Source organism: Mycosarcoma maydis, chromosome 1 (genome assembly GCF_000328475.2).
Source record: "Mycosarcoma maydis chromosome 1, whole genome shotgun sequence".
Classification (NCBI taxonomy): Eukaryota; Fungi; Basidiomycota; class Ustilaginomycetes; order Ustilaginales; genus Mycosarcoma; species Mycosarcoma maydis.
Genome location: NC_026478.1, coordinates 1,197,653 through 1,220,646, shown reverse-complemented (window position 1 = coordinate 1,220,646; position 22,994 = coordinate 1,197,653). Strand labels below are relative to the sequence as shown.

The following is a 22,994-nucleotide window of genomic DNA, read 5'->3' as shown; positions in this document are numbered from 1 at the left end:
GAATCCACGAAATCGTGAATTCGTGATTCGTGATTCCCACCTAGCCACGAGCGTGGAGCCACGAGCCGTGAGCCTGTCACTGCGTGTTACATTCACGATTCCCTCTCCACACAGCACTCAAGAGTCACGAGTCGGTCACGGTCATGCGTCTGCGCCGACAGAAAGAAGCCGTGAGCTCCTCGATTGATCAACGCTTGCCAGACACTACAAAGGCCAGCCTCGCTCGATAGGGATGCAGGAAGAGTGCAACTTTTGGTGATATGAATAATCGCGAATACGCTGTTATGAATAGGAAACCAAGTTTGTCGGCGAACTACTATCTATCGTCCATCATTGACGTTGAAACGTCTTCGGCTGATAGCGAAAGAAGGCCCCCATGCCAGAGGTATCTAGTCTCTAGTTGTTCTTTGAAAAGAACAGGTTGATCTTCGCTCGATTATTATGCCAAAAAGACGCAGTGCCGAAGCCTTCTTCTTTTGGGATAAGGAATACAAGCGGATTCGAAGCCGAGCTTCGATGGAAGAGGACAGAAGGGTAGTGGTAAGAAACGGAAGAGAACGAGGGGAAAAAAGTGAATAGGGGGGATCACACAACGACACAGTCCGGATGATTGAGCGAAAGTAAGGGCACAAGCTGCCCGATCGCAATCATGGTACAAGGATGCTGAATTATGTTGTACAGATGCGTGGCGAATGCTGATGGACGGTTAGCGTCCGGGTATAGTGCGTTGGAATGGTGATCCTGGATACGATCTGGGTAGTGTCGATGTTATGCTCAGGTTGTGCGTTTCAAGCCTTCTTGGGATGCTTCGATTGGTTCTCTTGGATCTTCTTCTCTTTGATCTGGCGATAGGCTCTGATGACCTTGTCGCGCTCCTCTTCGAGCACTCGCTGTCGTGCCATGCTGGGCTCCAGTGCTGACTGAGGCCTGTCAGCTGCCTTGCGCTTCTTGCCAGCAGTCGAAAACGAGTGATTAGCGGCGAGCTTTTCAGGAACACGTCCCTTCTGTCGATCCTTTTCGGCTTGCTTGACTTTGCGTTCGGCCTCCTCTTCGTCGTTGCCAGTGATCTTGGCCATGAGTCGGGCCTTTCTCGTCTTGGCCTGCAGCGACTCGCCACGAGGGGCGCGTGTGAGCGTGGGAGGAGCTTGTGCGACGTCGTTGATCTTCTTGACTTGACTAGCTTTGGCAAAGTCCTTGATTTCGCCAGTCTGCTGGAAAGCCTGGCGTTGACGTTTGAGATCGATACTAGAAGGCTCGCTGGCTTGCAATGCAGCCGCTTTGTCAGCCTTGGCTTTGCGAGTCGACTCTTGATGTTCTAAATCCTCGGGATCGGCATCCGGATCAATACCTGCTTTGCGAAGTTTCCTGCGCTCGCGCTTACGAGCGTTGATCTGCGATCTCGAGGCCGAACGAAACGTGGCATGGACGTCTGCTGCCATAGCTTGTTCTACACGAGCATTGAAGTCGCGTAGCTTCTCGCCAGGACGAATAGTGAGTTGAGATGCATTGTCGCCCTTGGAATCGCCTGCTGATGCGTCCAAGACTTTGCTTTCGCTTTTGCGGCCTTTTGTAAGTGCATCCTGTTCAGCCTTCTTCCTTGCTTCAAGCTTGGCGCGATACGCTTCTTGAACCTTGGCGCCTTGCAGGATGCGCATGGCTCCCTTGGGCATCTCGGAAAAGAAGCCGTCATCTGCACCCGGTGCGAGATCCTGGCCGAGCGAGAAGCGCTTAGCCACTCGATCTGAGTGCTTCGCCCTCTTGTGTGGCATGTCGTGCGATGCGGTGTTGCTACGAGCGTGTGCTACGCAACAGGGTGGAAAAGTGAGACGTATGTCTGGGGGAGAGAAGAAAAGACAAAGATCAGCTGCGGCAGCAAACAAGGAAGAAAAAAACATTTTCATGTATTTCTCCATGGTTCGGATCTGGATCAATCACGAATCTGCAAGAGAAAAACGTGAATCGGGTGACCCGAGGCGTTTGTCAACGAGGAGCGTAGAACACAAACACTCGTGACTCACAACGAACACGACGGAACACCGAACCCAGACGTGGAGATGTGAGATATCTGAATAGTTGTTAGACTCGACAATTCTTTTTTTTATCGGAGTTTTTTGGAAACTACGCATGACGAGCTAAATCTTAAGCCGACATACCCTCAACTCGTGACTGGTGCGAACGACGAACAGATTCACGATATTTTATTCGCGATTCGTGATAAGGAAGATCTACAGTATCTGGCTTGCCTTCCTCTAAAGGGAATTTGGACTTCCTGTAAAGGTAACTTTGGCGTGGATTTTTCGGTTTCAGCTGCAACAGTCACAGGCGTGAGTCTTAATCCTTGCAAAACCGTTTAGCCCGGTTTGTGCGCCGGTCAAGTCGACGACCTACTCGCGACTAGTGGAACTGCTTCACGCAGAGAGCTTCCCCACAGCGTGCCAGAAAGCTTTCCACCTGCAGAAGGCGGCTCATCGCTTTTCGATGTTTGCAGGCTTTGCAACATCGTGAGTCTTCGAGTCGATAACCGTCGCTTCGTTTCTGTTCTTCCACCATCGATTGACAGCAGCTGTATCGCTACAGCTCTGCTAAACAAACTTGGATCATCAGCCATGTTTGCAACCCGTACTGTCGCAGCTACCTCTGCGGTGGTGAGAACGGCTGGACGCAGTGTCTTGCCTCGTCACCTCGCTGCTCGTGTCGTAGCTTCAGCTTCGGCACACAACGCTTCAGCCGCGAGTTCTCTCCGAGATGGACTTGTTGGCTCCCGACAGCTCCACTCGAGCAGCACACGTGCTGCTGATACAAAGAGCGAGGCGATGAGCTCGCCTTCGACGCCTCTCACTGACGCCCTCTCCAAGACGGGTCTGTATGACTTCCACGTCAAGAACGGCGGCAAGATGGTGCCGTTTGGCGGCTACCTCATGCCTCTCACATACGGCGATGTTGGGCAGGTAGCCTCGCATCATCACGTCCGCACGCACGCTGGTCTCTTTGACGTCGGCCACATGGTGCAGCACAAATTCAAGGGCCCTGGTGCGCTCAAATTCCTGCAGCATCTGACACCAGCGTCGTTGACCTCGATGCCTGCCTTCAGCTCTACACTTTCGGTGCTCATGTCTGAGCAGGGCGGTATCCTGGACGATCTCATCATCACCAAGCATGCGGATGACAGTTTTTACGTCGTCACCAACGCTGGATGCCGTACCGAGGATCTTGCCTGGTTCAAAAAGCAGCTAGATGCATGGAAGGGCGATGCTGTTAAGCACGAGGTCATGGACGACTGGGGGTTGCTCGCCTTGCAGGGCCCAACGGCAGCCAAGGTTCTCGAGAAGCTGGTTGGCGACTTCGACCTCAACACGCTCACTTTCGGCAAGAGCGTCTTTGTGCCGTTGAAGATTGCCGGCGACAAGGTCGAGTGCCACGTTGCTCGAGCAGGCTACACCGGCGAAGACGGATTCGAGATCTCGATTCCTCCCGCGTCAACGGTGAAAGTTGCCGAGGCTTTACTGTCGGATAGCGAGGTGCAGCTGGCCGGCTTGGCAGCACGAGACAGTCTGCGACTCGAGGCAGGCATGTGCCTGTATGGCCATGACTTGGATGCCAGTGTCAGCCCCGTTGAAGGTGCGCTGGCATGGTGTGTGGGCAAGGACCGACGTGCTGCAGCTGACTTTTTGGGAGCCGAGCGCGTGCTCAAGGAGCTCAAAGAGGGTCCTCCTCGTCGCCGGATCGGTCTTTTCATTGACGGCGGCATTGCACGAGAAGGAGCCAACCTGTTTACGCCGGAAGGCAAGGTCGTCGGTCGCGTCACCTCGGGTATTCCTAGTCCTACCTTGGGCAAGAATATCGCCATGGCACTGGTGGAAAACGGACAGCATAAGAAGGGCACCAAGCTCAAGGTTGAGATTCGAAAGAAGCTGCGCGATGCCGAGGTGGCCAAGATGCCGTTTGTCGAGAGCAAGTTCTTCCGAGGGTAAAGCCGAGAGTTGTTGCTATTCTACCTATACTTCCAGTCACTGTTTATTAGATCACGAGCTTTCGAAGCCACTCGAACAGGTACTGCGGTTCGCTGTGAATCAAGAATGTGAGCAACGCTGTCAGGCCGCACGTGCGAGTAATCTGAAAGCAAGTATGTATCATGTGTAAATCGTGAATGGACATGGCGATTTGTTTGACTGGCGAGAGGAAGAGCCATGCGCGAGAATCGTGAGGATTGGAGCGTGAGCAATCACAGAATCGTGAATCACGAATTGGCCACGGTGTCGGACTTTCATGTTTGATTCTCTAGAGGGTGATTCGCGATTCTGTGATGTATTCACGATTCACGAAAATCGTGATTCGTGATTCGTGTGAATTCATGATTTGGATATCACCAAAAATAGTGCACTGATCTGAGAGCGTGCAGACATGAGTCGTGAGTCGTCAGTGGCACAGACAGAAGGTTCTCGTTGATTCATCTAAATCTCCACATGCTAAGCACAATCGTGAATCACGATTTCCATGAGACACACACACACACACACACACACACACACACACCCCGAGCTGATAGAAGCTTCGATCGTTCGCATCCACGATCCTGCTTCACGGTCGTCGCCGACAAGTCGTAACGCAAACAGCAGTTCCCCATTCTACCTCCAGTGCCAAAGATTCGACGAGCTTGCTGATCCATCTCGTCGCATCGCGTTTTACAGCTCTCCCAAGCCACGCTCGCTACGATATTCACGATTAGTAACCTCTCGCATCCGAACTTGCAGCACCGCTTTCTTGTCGTCAACCTGATTCATTGCTGCAGTTGCTCCGAAATACCATTGACATAATCCCTGCTTTCGACTGGCACAACTCCTTTCCGTACCACCATCATACATTTCTATCACTTCCTTCCCACAAGCCGCCCGTTCATCGTCCCGCTCGCCTCTCGCTGATAGGAGCAGATATCTTCGATCTGTTGTTCCAGTCAATTCTCATTGCATCGTTCGCAAGCCGGGATCGGTACTAGTAGCAACCATGACATCGGCTTCAACTTCCTCGCAGGGTGCACCCTCAACCGACCCCGTCACGGCTGCCCAGCAGCAGCACATTGAGGACCTTTGCAAAGCCGGTCCGGTCATGGAAGGCGCATCTCTCATTGTCGTCTCGAACCGACTGCCCGTCACCATCAAAGTGGACCCATCGGTACCTGGCGGTTACACTTTCACACTTTCCTCCGGTGGTCTCGTCTCGGCTCTCTCGGGATGCAAAAAGACGATGAACTTCACCTGGATCGGCTGGCCAGGCCTTTCCGTGCCGCCCAAGGACGAAGAGTACATCGAGAAACGTCTGCGCGAAGAGTACAGCTGTCAACCCGTATGGATTTCAGACGAGATCGCTGATCGCCACTACAACGGGTTCTCGAATTCGATCCTCTGGCCGCTGTTTCACTACCATCCCGGTGAGATGAACTTTGACGAGACCAACTGGTTGGCTTATCGAGAGGCCAATCTGCGGTTTGCAGAGAAGATCAGGAGCATTGTTCGACAAGGAGATATGGTGTGGGTGCAGGATTATCATCTGATGTTGTTGCCGTTGATGCTGAGGACGTTGATCGAGGGGAGTGAGCAGCAGGGAGCTACATCGCAGAGGGAGTTGGAGCACGTGAGACACGGTGTGGATGGTACGTTGCAGCTTCAGGATGACGATCTACTAGCAGCCCCTTCGGCGTATGATTCGTTGCGAGGGAACGGACGCATCAACACGCCGCCGGCTGACGACGGTGAGGGTGAGGGTGATGACCAAGGCGATTATCAAGGTCGCGATGCAGCTCTTCGCAGCAACAGCAGTGCTACGGGTCGCGGTCTCGGAACCAGCGACGGCTCGAGCGGCCGAGGGTCCATCAAGATTGGATTCTTCCTTCACACTCCTTTCCCTTCCTCGGAGATCTACCGAATCTTGCCCGTTCGTCGAGAGATCCTACTCGGCATCTTGCACTGCGACCTGATCGGTTTCCACACCTACGATTATGCGCGTCACTTCCTCTCCTCGTGCACACGCATTCTTGGACTACCCACCATGCCCAACGGTGCCGAGTTCGAAGGCCGCTATGTTCACGTCGGCACGTACCCGATCGGTATCGAGCCTTCACAGTTCGAGGACGGTCTGGAACGCGAAAGCGTCAAGGAACGGATCAAGAGTCTGCAACGTCGATTCGAAGGTGTCAAGATCATCGTCGGTGTCGATCGATTGGATTACATCAAAGGTGTACCGCAGAAGCTGCACGCTCTCGAGACGTTCCTGCAGGATCATCCGGAGTGGATCGGCAAAGTGGTGCTGGTTCAAGTAGCAGTACCCTCGCGTCAAGATGTGGAAGAGTATCAAAACCTGCGCGCCACCGTCAACGAAGCGGTGGGTCGAATCAACGGACGCTTCGGAACGGTCGAGTCGATGCCGATCCACTTTCTGCATCGATCGGTGAGCTTCGATGAGCTGTGTGCGCTCTACGCTATCAGCGACGCATGTCTGGTCACTTCAACCAGAGATGGTATGAATCTGGTCTCGTACGAGTACATTGCATGTCAACAGCAAAGGGCAGGCGTCATGATTCTCTCGGAATTCGCAGGCGCAGCGCAGAGCTTGAATGGCTCGCTGATATGTAATCCGTGGGACGCGTTTGCTGTCTCGGATGCAATTCACGAGGCGCTCACCATGCCGGCAAATGTCAGAAGGGAAAACTTCGAGAAACTCAGTAGATACGTCAAGAAACATACGGCTAGCTGGTGGGGCTTGAGCTTTGTCAATGATCTCAAGAGGATCAAGGTAGAAGGCGAGGCGGAGAGTCCTAGTGCGGGTGTGCCGAGCTTGCCTTCTCGACCTTGATGGTCTTGTCTGTAGCCTCTTGGAACGTCCACATTCGTGATTTTGCTCAGAATTTGTTCAAATCAAGAATTGCAATTCGTGATTGATTTCGCGGGCCTAATCGTGAATGTGAGAGTGTGCCATGATCCAATGGTCGTTGAGCAGGTCTCGCCTTGTCTGTTTCACGTCAGAACTCGATCCAACAGCGGTTCGACGGTTTCGAGATCGTGTCCGGGAACGACCAATCCACCGGTTGTCTTTTCCATCCTCTGCAACCTCTGATTGGAATTGAACCAAGATGGATGATCTCTTGCCAGCCAACCCTGGGGGATTCCTGGTTTGTAGTTGTCCATGATATGAGCATGATCACTGACAAAGAAGAAGGTTCCATCGTTTTCCAAGTTGAGCTGCATTCCGATGAGGCCATCGGTATGACCGGGTAGGTGGTGTAGGGTGATACCTTGAGCAAAGTCGATGGTTCGGTCGTCGAAGCACTTCCAGTTGAGTTGGTCGATCGAGAGGTAGTGAGGCAGATAGACGCCGCGATCTGCACCGGTGGCACAGCTGAAAAAGGCAGATTTAAGTTCTCGTTCATGTACCCAGATGGGGACGTCGGATTTGCGGAAATACTCGAGCCCGCCAGCATGATCGAGGTGAAGATGACCGATGATGACCTGCTTGACGTCGCTGATGCTGTGACCCGTTTTAGCGATCGCGGCATCCAGTTCATGTTCCGGAGAGAAGCGCGAACGTGCGAAAATGTCGTTCAGAGGTGCTCCCCAGACCTCAGGATAGTCTTTGCCGCAGCCAGTCTCCCAGAGGATCAGTCCCTCGGTGGGATGGTCGATGAGAACAGAGTACATGATGAGATCACGTCGCTCGTGAACCTCGGGACCCTTGGGATCACTCATGAGCGATTGGTTGGCTCCGCGCTTGAACCATCCAGCGTCGGCTTGAAGGTAGCCCAGGTTGAGAACATACGCCTTGGTACCCTTGGGAGCTTTGTTGAGCACGTGGGGTAGAACAACGCCCTCGCGTAATTGGTGCTGGCTGAAGTGGTCGGACATGGCTGCTATTGAAATGGAAACCGTTGGATGTCGCTTTCTGTGTCGAAGCCGATTCTATAGTGAAGGGGCTCTTAGAGCTTGCAACACGCTGGGATTCGTAGCGGACCTCGCATTATATATTCGAAGCAACAGACCGAGTTTATGCGCACAAGTCACCATAAGCGTGACCGAAATGAGGTGGCCAAGTCGTCGAGCAAGCCTCGGCGTTTGCACTGAGTAGACCGGGGAAACATAGCGCACAAGTCTCGCCTTCTACAGCGTACGAATAAGACTCGTGATTGATTTAGCCGGAGCGTCAAGCAAAGTTAGAGGAGAGCACGTATAACTACTCCCAAGAGGCAACAGGCGAAAGGCGACAGATGCAGTCACGTGAGTAACATACCGTCTTGGCTTCGCTTGAGTTCTGTCATGCATGCTGGATTATTTCGCGCCGATAGAACGCTTAAGTGCGCGCTGAAACCCTCCCTGTTTGGCTGCAAACCCCGCACGCCTGACCGATCAGCCCCTTCTTAGCTCAGGGTCCACTCTTGACTGTTGAAGGCAAAGTACGAGTTGCTTCCATGCCACACCCAGTCACGAGTCACACGTAGACGCAGACGCGACCTTGGTGAGTGTCGTGTGCAGTCCGCGCACCTTGTGACCAGCAGCAAGCTGTTCGGCACAAGAAGCGAGGCGTTGGAGTATGTACAGGACATGCCACACTGCTGTGACCGCTGCTTCAGAAAGGAGAGAGTGAGAGTGCGATCGGCGTGCGTTTCCCTTCCGACTTGTCCTGTCAGTCGCCTTCTGCGTGCTTCGTGTATGCCGCAGGTTCGTGCTTTTTTGAAGGCTACCCAAGGCTACCCAGTTTTGTGGATCTTTGGTCATGTTTTGCAGAAAAGAACTACTAAAGGCTCGAAAAGAATCACGAAAAGAGAGGTTCAGAAATGACGGCTGGTAAAATAGACAAATTCGTGTGTCAGCTGGCCATGCTTCGCCGTGTGTTGCGTCACGCATCTGTGGTAGGTCGTGAGCCACAAGCCACGGGAGCACGGGCAGGAGTTAAAAATTACAATCCAAATCCGATTGCTAGTCTAGACACCCTTTTGGTACAATCCTGTGAATCGTGAATGGTTAAGCTTCAAGTGCAGGAGCATGGAGCGTGAGCAGTGGAAGCCGATGTTAGGCCGCCTCAGGTTAATCCATGAATTCGCTTTTCAAAGTCTGCTTTCCACCGTGCATCGTTGACTTCGAACAAGGTAGGCGGCATAGACCACATAATCCACGACAAACACAAAACACAAAACCTGGGCAAAAGAGTGGAATTACAACCCACAGAGAAGGGCAGTGAAGGAATCACGAATGCGAGGCGAATTAGGAGCGAGGGAAGACGGGAGACGGGAGAGGGGGTCGAGGAGAAAGGGCGAGGAGGGCAACGTCGCCTCGAACAGAGCCGGGTCAATCGAGCAGCATCGCTGGGTCGATCACCAAAACATCACCGAGGCGTCGCTAGAGGAATGTAGGGGCATTAGGTGACTGAGCCATCGCCATGGAAACAAAAAGTGAGCTTTGCAGCTCGGCAAGTCAGCCAAAGATGCACCGAATTGGTCTAGGAGTATCCTTGTTAGAGTCCTACCGACACGTTGGACCATCGCCCTCTCGTCAGAGAAGGCGTAGGCTACTAGCACCGGCTTCTCTCCAGTTCTCTTCCTGTCGGAAGATCCAAGATGGCGAGGAGGACTCTATGAGGGGATATCCAGATACTTTGTTAAACGATGAAGAAGAGAAGAAGGAAGCTTCGATGTTCCCTTTCGCTGGCTTTCTTGCTCCTCCTCGACTCACCACTCGTGACTGTGATGAAAAAATTGTGTCAGTCATAAGCCGAATCAGAAAGAAGTACGACGCACGACGCTTGATTCACGATTCACGATTTGCGTGTTCGTGGTTTGTCTTTCTGTGGATTCACGATTCGTGATTAATTGGAGCAAGATTGTTACATTGCGTAGGTAACAGGCAAAGACGACAGCCATGAGCGGGCAGCCGTGTGCCGATTTGACGCACTCGTGACTCTGTACCGTCGTGAGTGACATTTCGCACAAACACGAAAATCGTGATTCGTGAATCTGAATCTGAATCGTGAATGCCGCCAACGAAAAGTGCGTTCTTTTTGTTGGTTTGACAGCGCGAAAATGGCACAGTTTTTAGGGCAACAGCTCAGTATTCACGACTCACGACTAAGCCAAGTAAGCGTGAAGAAATTCTCAAAGTGAGTCTGAGTGTAACCAACCAGACTCACGACTCGTGACTGAGACGTGAGAGCCACCGTCTGGCCAAATTTTATGCTCAGCCATGCCGGAAAACGTCCGCCATCGTCGTTGTCGTTGCTGTTGCTGTTGCTGTTGTCGTCGTCTGATTGTTCAACGCTCACTCTCATCGTTGATTTGCTGTGCTGTGCTGTCCTGTCCTGTCAATTTCCCTCTCCAAAACGTTCGGAACCATCGCTCCCGAGCTTAGAAACAGGATCAACGCCAACTAGCTGCCCTCCCATCTCCTCGTAATGTCGGTTCGACCAACATCATAGTCCTTCAAAAGGAACCATTCTTGACCTTCGACCTCGAGCTCGAAACTCTCTTACCGCTCTCTTTGACCGAACCGAAGAGAAGTCTCTGGGAACAGACTTGTGTCCCTGTGTCCTACTCCGATGCCCACCGCGGCCCACCGGCCCAGCGATGGGCCACCATTCCAAGATGTATCGCATCCAAGCCAACCATCATCATCATCATCATCATCATCAACTGCAGTGCCAGCAGCATCTTATCCCCCTTCGACGTCCATAGCGCGCCCCAGTCCAAAGATGCGTCCACGGCCTTTAAACAACCAACATCATCCCTATCGCATAGAGCTGCTCGACCTCACCCCCGTCTCGATTTCCTTACTATGGTCCACACGCCCGCCGCCTCTTAGTGCCATCCCTCTCGAAGCGATCAACTCGCAGCTGCGAAAACGCAACAAGCCCAGATCTTCACCCAACGGCGCCGCTCGCAGCTCGTCTCCCGGTCGCTCCTCGGCTAGAGCTACGGCAATATCACCTTCTCCCACGTCTGCCACTGCAGCTGCTGTCTCTAAGTCCAGAATTCCCGCAACTGCTCAAGCGTCAGCCTCGACGCAACCACTCGAAACACCCATATCCAAGCTCACAGAGGGTCTTGTCGCAACTCGAAGCTTGAATCGCAAGGTCACAAAGATCCGCCTTCGTCCTCCTCCCACCGTGCCAGTTCAGCTCAGAAGGAGCTCTTACAGCTCGGCTCCCTCCGAATCGGCTCACAACTCTGCCAACGACGACGACGCTTGGCCTTCGGACGACGCTGCCACCGCCGTCGAAGATGAAGCTGGCTCTGCTTCAGATGCTTCCGACTCAGGCTATGAGGGAAGCTCCGACGCCCGCCATCACGTTACCAGTGTCTTCAAGGACCGAGTCTCGGTCATCGTCAACGGCCAGGACTGGCCGCATGTTTTGCTTGGAGAGCGCGGCTCCCACGAAGCCATCGTCGTCATCTTCGGCCTCGAGCCTGAGTCCGACTACGACATTCAATTCCTCGTAAAGGCCGGTCTTGATGGCACCCACGATGCTTTCCGCGCTACGCTGCGAACCAGGTCCGACCGCGACTCTTCTCGTTCCATCGATCCGGCTCCCCCCCTTAGGTCCTCTTCCCCCTCACCACTCAGCCGTCTTCCCGTATCTGCACCCGAATCCGATGTCGCTGAAGCCCCGCCTCAGCGTCTAGCCGTCCTCCAAGCTGAGCTTGAAACCCTAGACGCCCTCAAAGCTTCTCTCGCCGCAGACGTCAAGCGGGCAAGAAAGGAGTCGTCCAAACAAGAAGCTGGTCTCCGCCACGAGATCGATGCTGTCAAACGTGGTATGGACCGAATGAGTGCGACCGATAACCGCAGTCGCCAGAAAGTTTTGGCATTGCAGGAGCTTATAAAGCAGACCACCATTCTCACCAAGGAGATCCACGAGCAAGCCGAAGTTGCTGAGAAGGAGCAGCCCCAGTGGGAGGAACAGGATGCTGAGCTCGAAGGCCAGGTGGAAACTTTGAGCAAGCAAGTCGAGGCGGAAGAAGCAGCAGCACAAGCAGAGTGGGACAAGGACGATGCAGCTCTGGCTGCTCTTGAAAAAGAGCTTCGATCTCTCGAAGCAGCGGCAAAAGCACTCGAAACTGAACGCGACGACTTGCGCGACGAGCAGCTCGGTTCCATCCAGTCCGAGATTGAAAAGATCAAGGAAGAAGCCAGAGAAGTTCTCACCAAGCCTCCAGGCGGACATGTCAGCAACGCTCGACGTGGTGGAGCTGCTGCCGGGGGCGCACAACGAGGTGGACATCGTCATGCCAGTGGACCCCATCCAGCAGCCAACGTTATGGGTCACAAGAACAAATCAGGAGCTAGAGGTGGTAAGATGGGCAGCTTTGGTAACCGTGCTGTCTCGAGTCCCGCCGGTCAATTTAGCGGACCCGGAAACAACAGCAGCACGAGCGGCTCAGGCTTTGCTGGGGCATCTCGAGGCTTTATGCAGAGTTTCGGCAAAGGTTTCCGTCGCGGACAGAATCACAATCAACAGACCCAGAGCTTTGATGCTATCACTGCCACTGGCTTCACGGGTGCTGGTGTGTCATCCCAGCAAGGTGCTATGCTACCTCCAGGACAAGGCTACATTTCAGATCAAGCGATGGGGATGGGCGGCTTTGGTTCTAACGGGCCCTACGCCACCATGGACTCGTTCTACAGCCAGCCACAACAGTCCTCACAATTCCCTTCTGGTGTGTCCGAGGCGAGTCAGGATGACCTGTACGATCCCACGCTCGGCTTTGACCCCTACGATCCGTCAATCGATGCTCGCCGCCGGTCAAGTTTGCCCGTGCCACAGCTCTCGTACAATCCACCTCAGGTCAGACTGCCAGCGTCTTCGACATCAACCACGCTCAACCCGACCAATCCGGAATTTGTGCCCTCGACTGGGTCGAATCACGCTTCGCCCGTCATCAGCAAAAACCCTCCGGTAGCTTCGGATGGCAAGTTAAGCATGATCACCACCCTTCCCTCCGTTGCACCAGCGCAGACTGCCACACAGGCTGCTACTGCGATTCAATCGCCACCCGCTGGAGTAGCCTCCGTCGAGCATTCGCCCACGTCTTCGTCCAGATTCGCTTTCCCTCTTGCTCGTCACATCCCTACCTCCAGCATCGGCAGCAGCAACGGCGGAAATGGCGGAGGGGCTCCATCGCTGTCGAGCCAATCCACGCTTGCATCACCCAGCAACGCCAGCGTCAACCAAACCAACATCCTGAACCTGCCACTCAGTTCCGAGTTCAGTGTGCCGCCTTCTTCCGGCATGGGTTCGAGCCTGTTCTCCATGGCAGCGCCAGGAGCGGCGAGCCCCTTTTCGAGACACTCGCCACTGCTCACGCAAGGCATCGATGGCTCCGGTTCATCGATGGGATTCGCAGGTGCAAGTCCGCGCTTTGGTCCCATGGGGCTGCACGCGCACGCCCTGGGTACGAGTGGCAGCGGTAGCGATGACCAGGCGTCGTCATCAGTACCGTTTGGCACCTCGTCCAAGTTTGGACCGCTGGACTACGATCCGAGCATGGACAGCTTTGGACGGGCGCCTGGTATGTCCGGCGGTCTCAGCGGGGCGCACGGTTCAAACGCGCCCTCTGCGGCAGCACCCGCAGGTGGTCTGCCGCCATTCAGCTCGAGCACTATATCGTCGATCTTTGGCGCTAGCGACACTTGGTCTGCGCCCTCGGCGAGCAATGCCAATATGCCACCGTCAACCGCTGGTTGGGTTACATCATCTCCTCCTCTCGGGAGCGGTAGTTTGGTTGCGAGCAATTCGGCAGGATCAGCTAGTGGTGGCGGCGATATCTGGTCAGCGCCAACACTGCCAGGCGTTTCGCAGTTAAGGACGAGGCTGTCTCTCGGTAACCTCAACTCTTCTTCGAATACCTCGGGGTCTGGATCGCCTACTACGGCTCCTGCTAGCGCAGCTGCGAACGGGCCTGCTGCGTTGGGATCGTTTGCAAGCACGAGGATGGGGTTGGGCGCTCTTGGCCATGCAAGTGCGCCGAGCAGGTCTAGCCCTTTAGCCAGCCCAGTGGCTGCTGCTAGCTCCGCGGCTGGGGTTGCAGCCGAGCGCGAAAGCTCGGCCAAGGACACGGCATCCACCACCAATGACGAAGAGCTGCACGAGCAGCCGCAGTAATGTGATACTGATCACAACCAATCCGGGAGATTGCCTCCTTCTCATGGACCTTCACAATTTGTACTTTTAGCACTTGGAATTACTTTCTCAAAATTGTGTGGCGCGTGACAAGACGGCGGACAATTGCGCATCTAGGGTTGGTTGCGGCGATCAAGGAATTTGGCGAATCAACTCAGGTCGACAAGCCTGTGGGTTGAAGTGGTGAAAAGATCACACGGCGAGATGAACGGAGGGGAGCGAAGAAAGAACGATCAAATGACGTAGATTGTGGTGCCAGCAAGAGAGAATGCTGCGACAAGATTTTGGGGGTGATGGGAGTGAATCGCTAAGGGTACGAAGGGGTTGGTACGGTATGATGGTACAAGGACGAGATGCAAGATGTTGGAGAGGAGGACGGGATTAGTGACCGGCGCGGCGCTGTTCGGCGATGACGTTGGTCAAGCTCTCCATCTTGTTCTTAGCGCGACGGAGCGTTCCTACACGGCGCTTGATGAACTTGCGCGCACGCTTGTCCTTGGAGTTGCGGATGAGCTCCATGGCGCGACGCTCGTAAGGGGCGAAGCCGGCAACCTCGCGAACGACGGAGCGGATGACCTTGACGCGCTCACCCTGGCGACCCTTGCGGTTCGAGGGGCGAGGAGCAAGCACTCGTCGCTCGGTCTGGTGACCGCGGTTGATGCCCCAGACGAGTCCTGGTAGTGTGCAACATGCCAGATCAGACAAATGAGACGGTCAGTATACAATGCGCTTCTGGTATCCATAACAGTCAGGGTGCAATGCAGTCGACGCTTTCAGATACAGTATCGGGAGCACCAGCTGCAACAACGCTCGCAAGAGCCGGTCGGAATTCATCGCACGAACTGTCGGCCACGTGCTTGCGTGATTGCGCAAGAGACCGAGTCAAGTCGTTCGAGCAACTGCAGTGCGTGCAGCGATGCTTGTCGAGAGTGGTGCAGCGCCGCGAGCGATCTCGCCTACCTATCGCACTGCTGGTCGTGTCCCGGCCGGTCAAATGAAAAGAATGTGGAAACGAACGACGAATATGCCATCCAACTGCTGACACTGTTTCAATGCTTCCCACTAATTCCCCTTCCAGCGCAGATCTTGTACCACCAAGGTCAGAACGGCGAGGAGATAAAGCTTCTGCGAGAAGCTACCCGAGCGACGTTTGCCGGTCCTATCCTCTCTGCCAGCTCGTCTGTCATCAAAAGGCCGGCCGAGATGAATCTACCAACGCTTCTATGGCGATGCAGCCTTCCACTCGAAGACATATGATTAGGACGAGCCGAGCTGATGAGAATCCACATGCTCCGGACCACGTTCCGTCATGCGAGAATGTCTCGATGTTGATCATCGTCGCAAGGAGCTCTTCATCTGCACGATAGCATGTAATCGCATGGCCTACTCCGTCTAATCATCCTGTCTTCAACCCAAGTGGTCGTCTGCTTGGTACTCGAACAGTGTCACGTCAAATCGCAAAAGCGCTGCAATCGACGAATAAACGTCGCTGGGTTGTCATGCTGTCGTGCTGAACGGGACCTCTGATGATACTGTCGAACGCTGAGGATTTGTGTCGCGTAGAATGCTGATGGTATAGGTGGTGCTGTGGGTCAAGCCTGTGGCTGTAACGTTGTTGCTGCTGCTGCTGCTGTGTCTGCTACTGTGGCGTCGAATGCTGAAGCGAGGATAATGGAATACACACCAGTACGGGGCACGCCGGCCTTGTGAGCGGGGTTGGAGGAGTTGCCCATTGTGATGAAATGTATAGAAAGAGTTGATGATGATCTTGAGGGATGGAGGTAGAAGGTTCGTGGAACTGTGAACCTGATGGCGACCGCAACGTTGCTGGTTCGTCTGCCTCAGTTCAGTATGTGAGAGTCTGTGTAGCTTTCGCGCCTTGAGAAACTCAAAACCAGCTTCACTGCGTACTCTGCCACTCACAAGCTGACGATCTTTCTCTGTGGTGACCAGTTCGCTTTCTGGCTACAGTTCAACCGCTCTGCTCTTGGACATTGCTTCCCCCACTGGCTGCTATAGATCTCAAAGTTTGCTTGCCGCTGAGCAGAGGGCGCATCTTCGCTCTGTGCTGTGCTCTCCACCCAAACCAATTCTCAAATTGCCCAACCCCCACAAGCTCTCGAAATGGGCTGAGCAATCGAATTCCCTTCACGGCTCTACAATACAAACATTGAATTTCTTCATTCTTCATTCTTCATTATATATTTTCATCACGTGATGGGTTCTGAACACGGCCGACGTTTTTCCTGTTTTGCCACAAGCTTAGTCAGCCTGAAGTGATGTTCAGGGTCCAGATGGAAATCTCCACTTGCCGAAAAGTGACAGGAGAAGCACATGTCGCGCATACAACAGAGGCATCGAACACGACGCTCGGACACGCGTGCACGATCGTCGTTTGACACAACCTCGACCTCACGATATCAAATACCTTGTACATGATGGAGGAGATCTCGGCACCGCCCGTCTACACCTCAGCGGAAGAGCTTGTACAGTTGCAAACAAGCACACCACACTCGTTCAGCGACGTTGCTCCGCTGTTGCATCTTCACCTTGCGCAGACGACCGTGTATGTCAGCCCGTCACCTTCTTCACGGCCATCGTGCTTTGAGCAGCTAAACCCGGCGTCAACAAGTGGCGCTGGAGGGAAAAATAGTGCAGAAGACGACGACGACCAGCAGGAGCAAGTTGAGGTGTTCAAAGCCTGTGGACAGCTGTGGCTCACCGAACAATACATCACCTTTCTCTCATCCGAGTCTGGCACAGGTTTCCGTCTGGGCTACCCTAATGTTGCGCTTCATGCCGTCACGAGGTCTCCTCCACCCTTTCTTGCGCAACCAACTGTGACAACGCAGAACGTTGCCTCTTCCTCCTCCTCGGCTGCTGCACAGCACTTCCATGGCTGCATCTACTGTCAGCTCGACTTGAGCCCTAATGCTGGCACTGGCGAGATGGGTACCGACGACGACGAGGACGAATACAAGCTCGTCGAAATGTACCTCTGCACACCAGATAGTAGCTCCCTCGATCAGTTGTTTGAATCGCTTTCTCATTGCGCTTCGCTACATCCCTCGGGCCCCGTCGAGAATGAGGGTGACCATCCTTTCTCTGGCTTTGCTCCCTTTGGCACAAGCGGCTCTGGCATGCAGCTTGGAAACGGTAACGACTACGATGACAACGATGACGACGATGCTGAAGAAGCTTTCGACGACGCAGAAGGTCAAACCGATGAACAAGAGCTCAGCGAGACCGGAAGGGTGAGAGCCGACTTCCAGACCCCAGATTCACGCTACCGTCCCTACTGAGTAAAACGCACTGCAGAGATCGGCATGGTCTTGCTGACACACGTCGTATCCCAACTTGGCCTGGTAACTCGTTCCCGAACAGCGTAATCTCGCTCACTTGGAGAGTGTCATGAAATGGCCCGACTCGGATCAAGCAGCAACACCGTCGCTGGTGCATGGACTTGTAGAGCAAGACGTCACCACCAACAGCATCAATGCCGCAACAAATACACTCATTCTGTCTAGCCTGCCGGTGGAGTTCTTCATCCCACATATTTGCTCGCTGCTTCTATCGCTGCTTAACACGTATGGCGCTATGGTACGCTGGACACCATTGCCATCGGTGGGGCGGGCAGTGGTGGTGTTTGAGGACTCGGCGGGTGCCGCCTTGGCAAAGGCAGGACTGGACCGGCTCGTGCTGCCGTTTGAGGATAGCGATGTGCAAGGTGTGCAGCGCGCATCAGATGCCGACGACGGCACCATCTTGCGTGCCGTCTTCGGCGCGGCGACTGACCCCGCAGTCGAGCCAGAGACTTTGGCGGTGCCGACTACCGACAAGAACTTCCTGATCTCGCCACCAGGCAGTCCACCTGTGGGCTGGGAACCCATTCGGGAAGATCCACCCAATCGTGACACGCTAGCCGAAGATTTAATGAAGGCACTAGCGGATTTGCGCGATACAGGCAGTCACATCGAATCGCATCAACCGAGAGTATGGGGCGAAGGCGCGTCAGACGAACCCAGTGAAGCCGAGCGCAAAAGTGGTGGAGCTGGTACGCCGGAAGTTATCATCGCACCCAGTACCGCACCGGTGCTGCGCAACTTCAAACCTAGCTGGCTCCGCGATGATCGAGAAGATGCCCAGTCCGCTCAGAGCCAAGAGGAGATGGACGTGCCGGGTGTCACTGTGCAGGCGTTTGATGGAGACGATGTTAACGACGGTGCGGCGGGAGGAGCAAAATTGTACAACGGATTCAGCATCAGTTCGGTCAAAGCGACCGTAGACTCGCTACGAGGGCCAACACCAAGCATGGGATTGGAGCTGAGTTCTGATCTCGGTACATCACAGCTAGGCGTCACAGGATCGCGACGCATCACACCGACCGGTCGACCACCTTTGAACGGCGGCGGGGATTACCGTCAAGCATAGCTTAGCAGCACCGGGATCTTTTGTCTTTCAACCTCATACGCAAGCTTTGCATGTGTGTGCATGTCTGAGGAATTGCTGCCATCGTTGTACAATGCTACTTATGAGGTCCTGGCTAGTCCTTCCTTCCGAGCCTTGAACTTCAATCGGGAGATTGTGATAGCTGTCTGGTCACATCGACGATGTCAGCAGCCTAACAAGTTAACCCGTGGCAACCAAGCTTGCGCAACTGGCCTAACACAAGTCGTGACTGGGTGCTTTCAAAAAGTGGAGGCGCCGCGGGTTAACTTCAATTGCACGTTTGGCGGCACACAAGGTAAAAAAAATGGAAAGGTTGAAAAGAAAATGAAGGGGATTTTTGCTCATTCCTGATTCACGATTGCGCATGTCTTGTCTGTTCGTGCCGAGCAGTTGACTTATCTTCAAGCCCTTAAAAAATAAAAACAAAAAAAAGGCATGGTCAAGCAAGACCGCGGCTTGAGCTCGCCATTTGTAGAAGCCGGATTGCCTCACTTTGCTGCTTACGTTGCAGCTGTACAGTACAGTACTCCTCCCAACTCCACTCCGCTCGCCCAGATTGGCAGCCACTCGGAGAGATTTCCAAGCAGAGCAACACGGCTAATTTGGTGGTCGTACAGTCCTGCATTCACGATTGGCTTGGCTCGAGTATCTCTTAGCTCGTCGATGAACGCCGTTCAGGTTGCTCGCATCCATACGTGTTCTGTGTCCCGCGGGTGAACCTGTGCTCCATCGTACGAACGGCACTAGATTCTTAGATCGAAATCAATGCCCACTCGTGACTGCTGCATTCGTGATTCTCGCCAATTTGAGAAGCGAACTTGCCCACTCTATGACTTGGGTTGAGAAGTTGTCCTATAAGTAGAGCATTCCGTTTAATTCATCCCGATCTCTGCTTCTTCTCCCATCTTGTCACACTTTGATCTTCCAAGACTTTTCTTGTGAGGCAACCTTTGACTAGCATCACTCACGGACAAGCAACACCGCACATTTTCGCGCGCGACGTTACCTTTGATCACGATGGCGCCCAAGCCCAACCCAGCTAGGCCCGACACCAATCCCGTCCACGGCCAAACAGTTGAGGACAAGCCTGCCAACCCTACTCCGGTGGCTTCCTCGTCTGGTCCCTCCGCACGCGAGCGACTCGCCTCGCTAGCCTCTCACCTCTTGCCTGGCGGCAACACCGAGTTCGACTATGTAATTGTCGGTGGTGGTACAGCTGGTGCTGTGCTGGCTAACCGTCTGACCGAAGACCGCAACGTTTCTGTCGCCGTGATCGAAGGCGGTCCCACCGATGTCGGAAACGATATGGTGCTCGACCTCAGGCGTTGGCTCGAGATGCTCGGCTCTGATCTCGACTACGACTACCCCACCGTGCCCCAACCTCGAGGAAACTCGTTCATCCGTCACTCTCGTGCGCGCGTTCTGGGCGGTTGCTCATCCCACAACACGCTCATCTCCTTCCGTCCCTTCAACGAGGACCTGGATGACTGGGCCAACAACTACGCTTGCCCCTCGTGGTCTGCAAGCACTGTTCAGCCATACGGCGATCGACTCAAGATGAACATTGTTCCCGTGGCGCCTCAGCAGCGAAACCAGGTGGCACGTGATTGGGTGCTCGCCTCATCCCGAGCAACCGGTGCTCCTGTGTTGGAAGATCTCAACGCACACATTGTTCACCGTGGCGGATTCCAGAAAGCGGTTGGATTCTTTGATATCGCCTACGATCCGTATTCGGGTCAGAGAAGCAGTGCTTCGGTCGCCTACCTGCACCCGATCATGCCTCATGGTCCGTACAAGCGTCACAATCTGCACCTTTTCTTGGAGACGTGGGCCAACACGCTCGAGTACGCTTCGGATGACAGTAGCAAGGTGACTGGTGTCAAAGTGACCACCAAGCATGGATTGAGCAAGACGCTTACCGCGCGTAAGGAGGTGATTCTGTGTGCGGGTGCCATCGACACGCCACGTCTTCTGCTGCACTCGGGTGTTGGTCCACGCAAGGATCTCGAGGCGCTTGGTCTGACTTGCAAGCACGACGTTCCTGGTGTCGGGCTCAACCTGACGGATCATCCCGAGTCAATTGTCATGTGGGAGACACGAGACACGCCGCCCGAGACAGTCATGTCGTCCGATGCGGGTCTCTTCCTGCGAGTGCTGCCTTCTGATGCCGAGCCCAACGCGCACCCTGGACCGGATCTCATGTTCCATATCTACCAGGTACCGTTTGCCGACAACACGGAACGTGTTGGTTACGAGCGACCCAAACACGCCATCTGCATGACGCCCAACATCTGCCGTTCACAAGCGCGCGGTAAGGTGTCACTCGCCTCTGCCAACCCCAAGGACAAACCATTGCTGGATTTCAAATACTTTGAAGACAAGGACAACTACGACGAACGCATCCTGATCGAAGGCGTCAAATGGGCGCGAAAGATTGCTGAGCAATCGCCGTTCAAAGAGCATCTGGTCAAGGAGGTCGCTCCAGGCCCCAAGATCCAGTCAGATAAGGATATCGGAGAGTACGCTCGGAAGGTCGCTCACACCGTGTATCATCCGGCGGGCACGTGCAGGATGGGAACGCCCAGCGCCGCACATGGTGGCAACGGAAAGGACGATACCGTCGTGGTCGACGAAAAGGATCTCAGGGTGGTAGGCCTCAAGGGCGTCAGGGTCTGCGACGCAAGCGTACTGCCGACGCTCCCAACCATCAACCCTATGCTGACCATCTTGATGGTCGCTGAACGAGCCGCTGAGTTGATCAGGGACGATGCTTGGTTCAACGGCTTGAGAAAGACCAAGTACCACTCGTAGACGTAGCTCCGCCTGTCGGCGAACGTGTGTTCTGTTGTCAATCTTTATACCTTTGGAAATAAACCTGTGCTGTGATTGTGTTTTTTGGTGTGTTGAGTCTGTGCGCGCGATAAAACCGTTGTTCCACGACTCAATGTACACACAACTTACAAACGCCGATGCATCTGAACCACAAGAGGGAGTGTTGCCAAACGGAAAGTACACGCCGATCGATTACAAGACTGGTGACTGGGATGTTCACGCTCTGGCCAATTGATCGCGCAGCTTGTAATTGAGTACCTTGTCCCAATCTACCTTCTGCCTGGTCAACGGGAGCTGCCTCCTCAAAGCTTTGAAAGCTGATTCGGCCAACTCGTCGTAAGTGTGTTCGAGTGCGTGCTGCCAGGCGTCCTCGTGTGCGCCGATCACGCTCACCACTTGGTGGACCAAGTTGTCGTCGTTGGCCGAGAGGTGAAACGTGCGTGGCTTGGCAGCGTTGAGCTGTACATTTCCATTTTCAAAGTAGTGCACCTGCACCGTGATGGAGCAAGTCAACGTCCGAGGCGTCGAGTGCGCATCAAGCGTATACGATGCACGCCATCGACCAGACCAGAAGTTGGAGAGGTTGAATCGATTTCCAACATGGTGGATCGCAAACGTGGTCTTGACTCGACTCGTGGCTTGAGGCGCAGCCGACGTTGAGGTCAAAGCGGACGACGAGACCGTATCGACTGTGGCGACAGCATCGACTGCGTCGGCTTTGACTTGTGCTTGGTCGTCGTCCTTGTTGGAAGCGTCTTGAGCGATAGCAGCGCCATCGTGATCGCTGGCATTAGCCGTGTTCTCGACTGTCGACTTTGCATTTTCCACCGCCGCGGTTCCGACGTGCTGGTTAAATTCGACTTGGTCTTTGACTGGCATACTTGAGACAGCAAATACGCTGCTCACGCCGTCTGGATACCTGTCCTTGACGTACGACTCCAACGCGTGTTCCAGCGCTGCTCTCGTGGCTTCCACCTCAGCATCGACGCTTTCCGGTGCATCTTTGACATCGCTTACTGTCCTCTTTACGTGATCGAACAAGAACGTCTTTTTGAGCTTAGCGTGCAAATACCTCTTGACGCCCACCTCGGTCGCGCTGGCATCAGCCACTTGACCGGCCTGGCAGATGATAACAGCCGACGCATCGTCCGGCAGAGTGGCGGTGACGAGCTGCTGCGTGTTGTATTCCTCGAGCGCGACAGCTGCAGCCGATTGGAGCGACGAGTCGTCGATCTTGTCGGTAGAGTTGGATTCCGCATCGAACAGGATGCCGCGCAGATCGTGGTACACCTGCGAGGTCTGGCCAGGCGGCGATTGGACAAGAAGCGAAAGCGCCTCGTTGAGCCGCGTCGAGGTTGAAGCGGACATGCTCAATGTTGACGACTGCACTTGATGCTTGCAATGGTGCTAAGGGTTGCCTTTGAAACAACAAGCGCGTGTGGCACCACCATGAATGCATACACACACTCGTCGTCCTTGTTTCTTGGTTGGCGGCCGCAGTCACGAGTGTGCGGTGGTCTGTGCTTGCTCCAACACGCAGTGACGAGCGCGACATCGGG

The 22,994-nt window shown here is 54.3% G+C and overlaps 10 protein-coding genes across 10 annotated transcripts; 6 read left to right on the top strand and 4 right to left on the bottom strand.

The window, feature by feature from the left end:
• Positions 1-788: 788 nt before the first annotated feature.
• On the bottom strand, positions 789-1,769 carry UMAG_10112 (uncharacterized protein; the record flags this gene model as incomplete). Its single annotated transcript, XM_011388366.1, has 1 exon — positions 789-1,769. The coding sequence occupies one exon, from the start codon at positions 1,767-1,769 to the stop codon at positions 789-791; it is 981 nt and encodes a 326-aa protein (XP_011386668.1).
• Positions 1,770-2,606: 837 nt separating this feature from the next.
• Positions 2,607-3,971, top strand: UMAG_00430 (putative glycine decarboxylase subunit T; the record flags this gene model as incomplete). Its single annotated transcript, XM_011388000.1, has 1 exon — positions 2,607-3,971. One exon carries the CDS (start codon positions 2,607-2,609, stop codon positions 3,969-3,971), a length of 1,365 nt encoding a protein of 454 aa, XP_011386302.1.
• Positions 3,972-5,001: 1,030 nt separating this feature from the next.
• Positions 5,002-6,846, top strand: UMAG_00429 (putative alpha,alpha-trehalose-phosphate synthase (UDP-forming); the record flags this gene model as incomplete). Its single annotated transcript, XM_011387999.1, has 1 exon — positions 5,002-6,846. One exon carries the CDS (start codon positions 5,002-5,004, stop codon positions 6,844-6,846), a length of 1,845 nt encoding a protein of 614 aa, XP_011386301.1.
• Positions 6,847-7,007: 161 nt separating this feature from the next.
• On the bottom strand, positions 7,008-7,892 carry UMAG_00428 (uncharacterized protein; the record flags this gene model as incomplete). The annotated part of the gene is made up of 1 exon (XM_011387998.1): positions 7,008-7,892. The coding sequence occupies one exon, from the start codon at positions 7,890-7,892 to the stop codon at positions 7,008-7,010; it is 885 nt and encodes a 294-aa protein (XP_011386300.1).
• Positions 7,893-10,572: 2,680 nt separating this feature from the next.
• Positions 10,573-14,136, top strand: UMAG_00427 (uncharacterized protein; the record flags this gene model as incomplete). Its single annotated transcript, XM_011387997.1, has 1 exon — positions 10,573-14,136. One exon carries the CDS (start codon positions 10,573-10,575, stop codon positions 14,134-14,136), a length of 3,564 nt encoding a protein of 1,187 aa, XP_011386299.1.
• Positions 14,137-14,535: 399 nt separating this feature from the next.
• On the bottom strand, positions 14,536-15,887 carry UMAG_10110 (60S ribosomal protein eL36; the record flags this gene model as incomplete). Its single annotated transcript, XM_011388365.1, has 2 exons — positions 14,536-14,828; positions 15,839-15,887. 2 exons carry the CDS (start codon positions 15,885-15,887, stop codon positions 14,536-14,538), a joined length of 342 nt encoding a protein of 113 aa, XP_011386667.1.
• Positions 15,888-16,592: 705 nt separating this feature from the next.
• On the top strand, positions 16,593-17,456 carry UMAG_10109 (uncharacterized protein; the record flags this gene model as incomplete). Its single annotated transcript, XM_011388364.1, has 1 exon — positions 16,593-17,456. The coding sequence occupies one exon, from the start codon at positions 16,593-16,595 to the stop codon at positions 17,454-17,456; it is 864 nt and encodes a 287-aa protein (XP_011386666.1).
• A 109-nt stretch (positions 17,457-17,565) lies between these two features.
• Positions 17,566-18,585, top strand: UMAG_10108 (uncharacterized protein; the record flags this gene model as incomplete). The annotated part of the gene is made up of 1 exon (XM_011388363.1): positions 17,566-18,585. The coding sequence occupies one exon, from the start codon at positions 17,566-17,568 to the stop codon at positions 18,583-18,585; it is 1,020 nt and encodes a 339-aa protein (XP_011386665.1).
• A 1,035-nt stretch (positions 18,586-19,620) lies between these two features.
• UMAG_00424 (uncharacterized protein) lies at positions 19,621-21,414 on the top strand (the record flags this gene model as incomplete). The annotated part of the gene is made up of 1 exon (XM_011387996.1): positions 19,621-21,414. One exon carries the CDS (start codon positions 19,621-19,623, stop codon positions 21,412-21,414), a length of 1,794 nt encoding a protein of 597 aa, XP_011386298.1.
• Positions 21,415-21,651: 237 nt separating this feature from the next.
• Positions 21,652-22,803, bottom strand: UMAG_00423 (uncharacterized protein; the record flags this gene model as incomplete). Its single annotated transcript, XM_011387995.1, has 1 exon — positions 21,652-22,803. One exon carries the CDS (start codon positions 22,801-22,803, stop codon positions 21,652-21,654), a length of 1,152 nt encoding a protein of 383 aa, XP_011386297.1.
• Between the last annotated feature and the right edge of the window lie 191 nt (positions 22,804-22,994).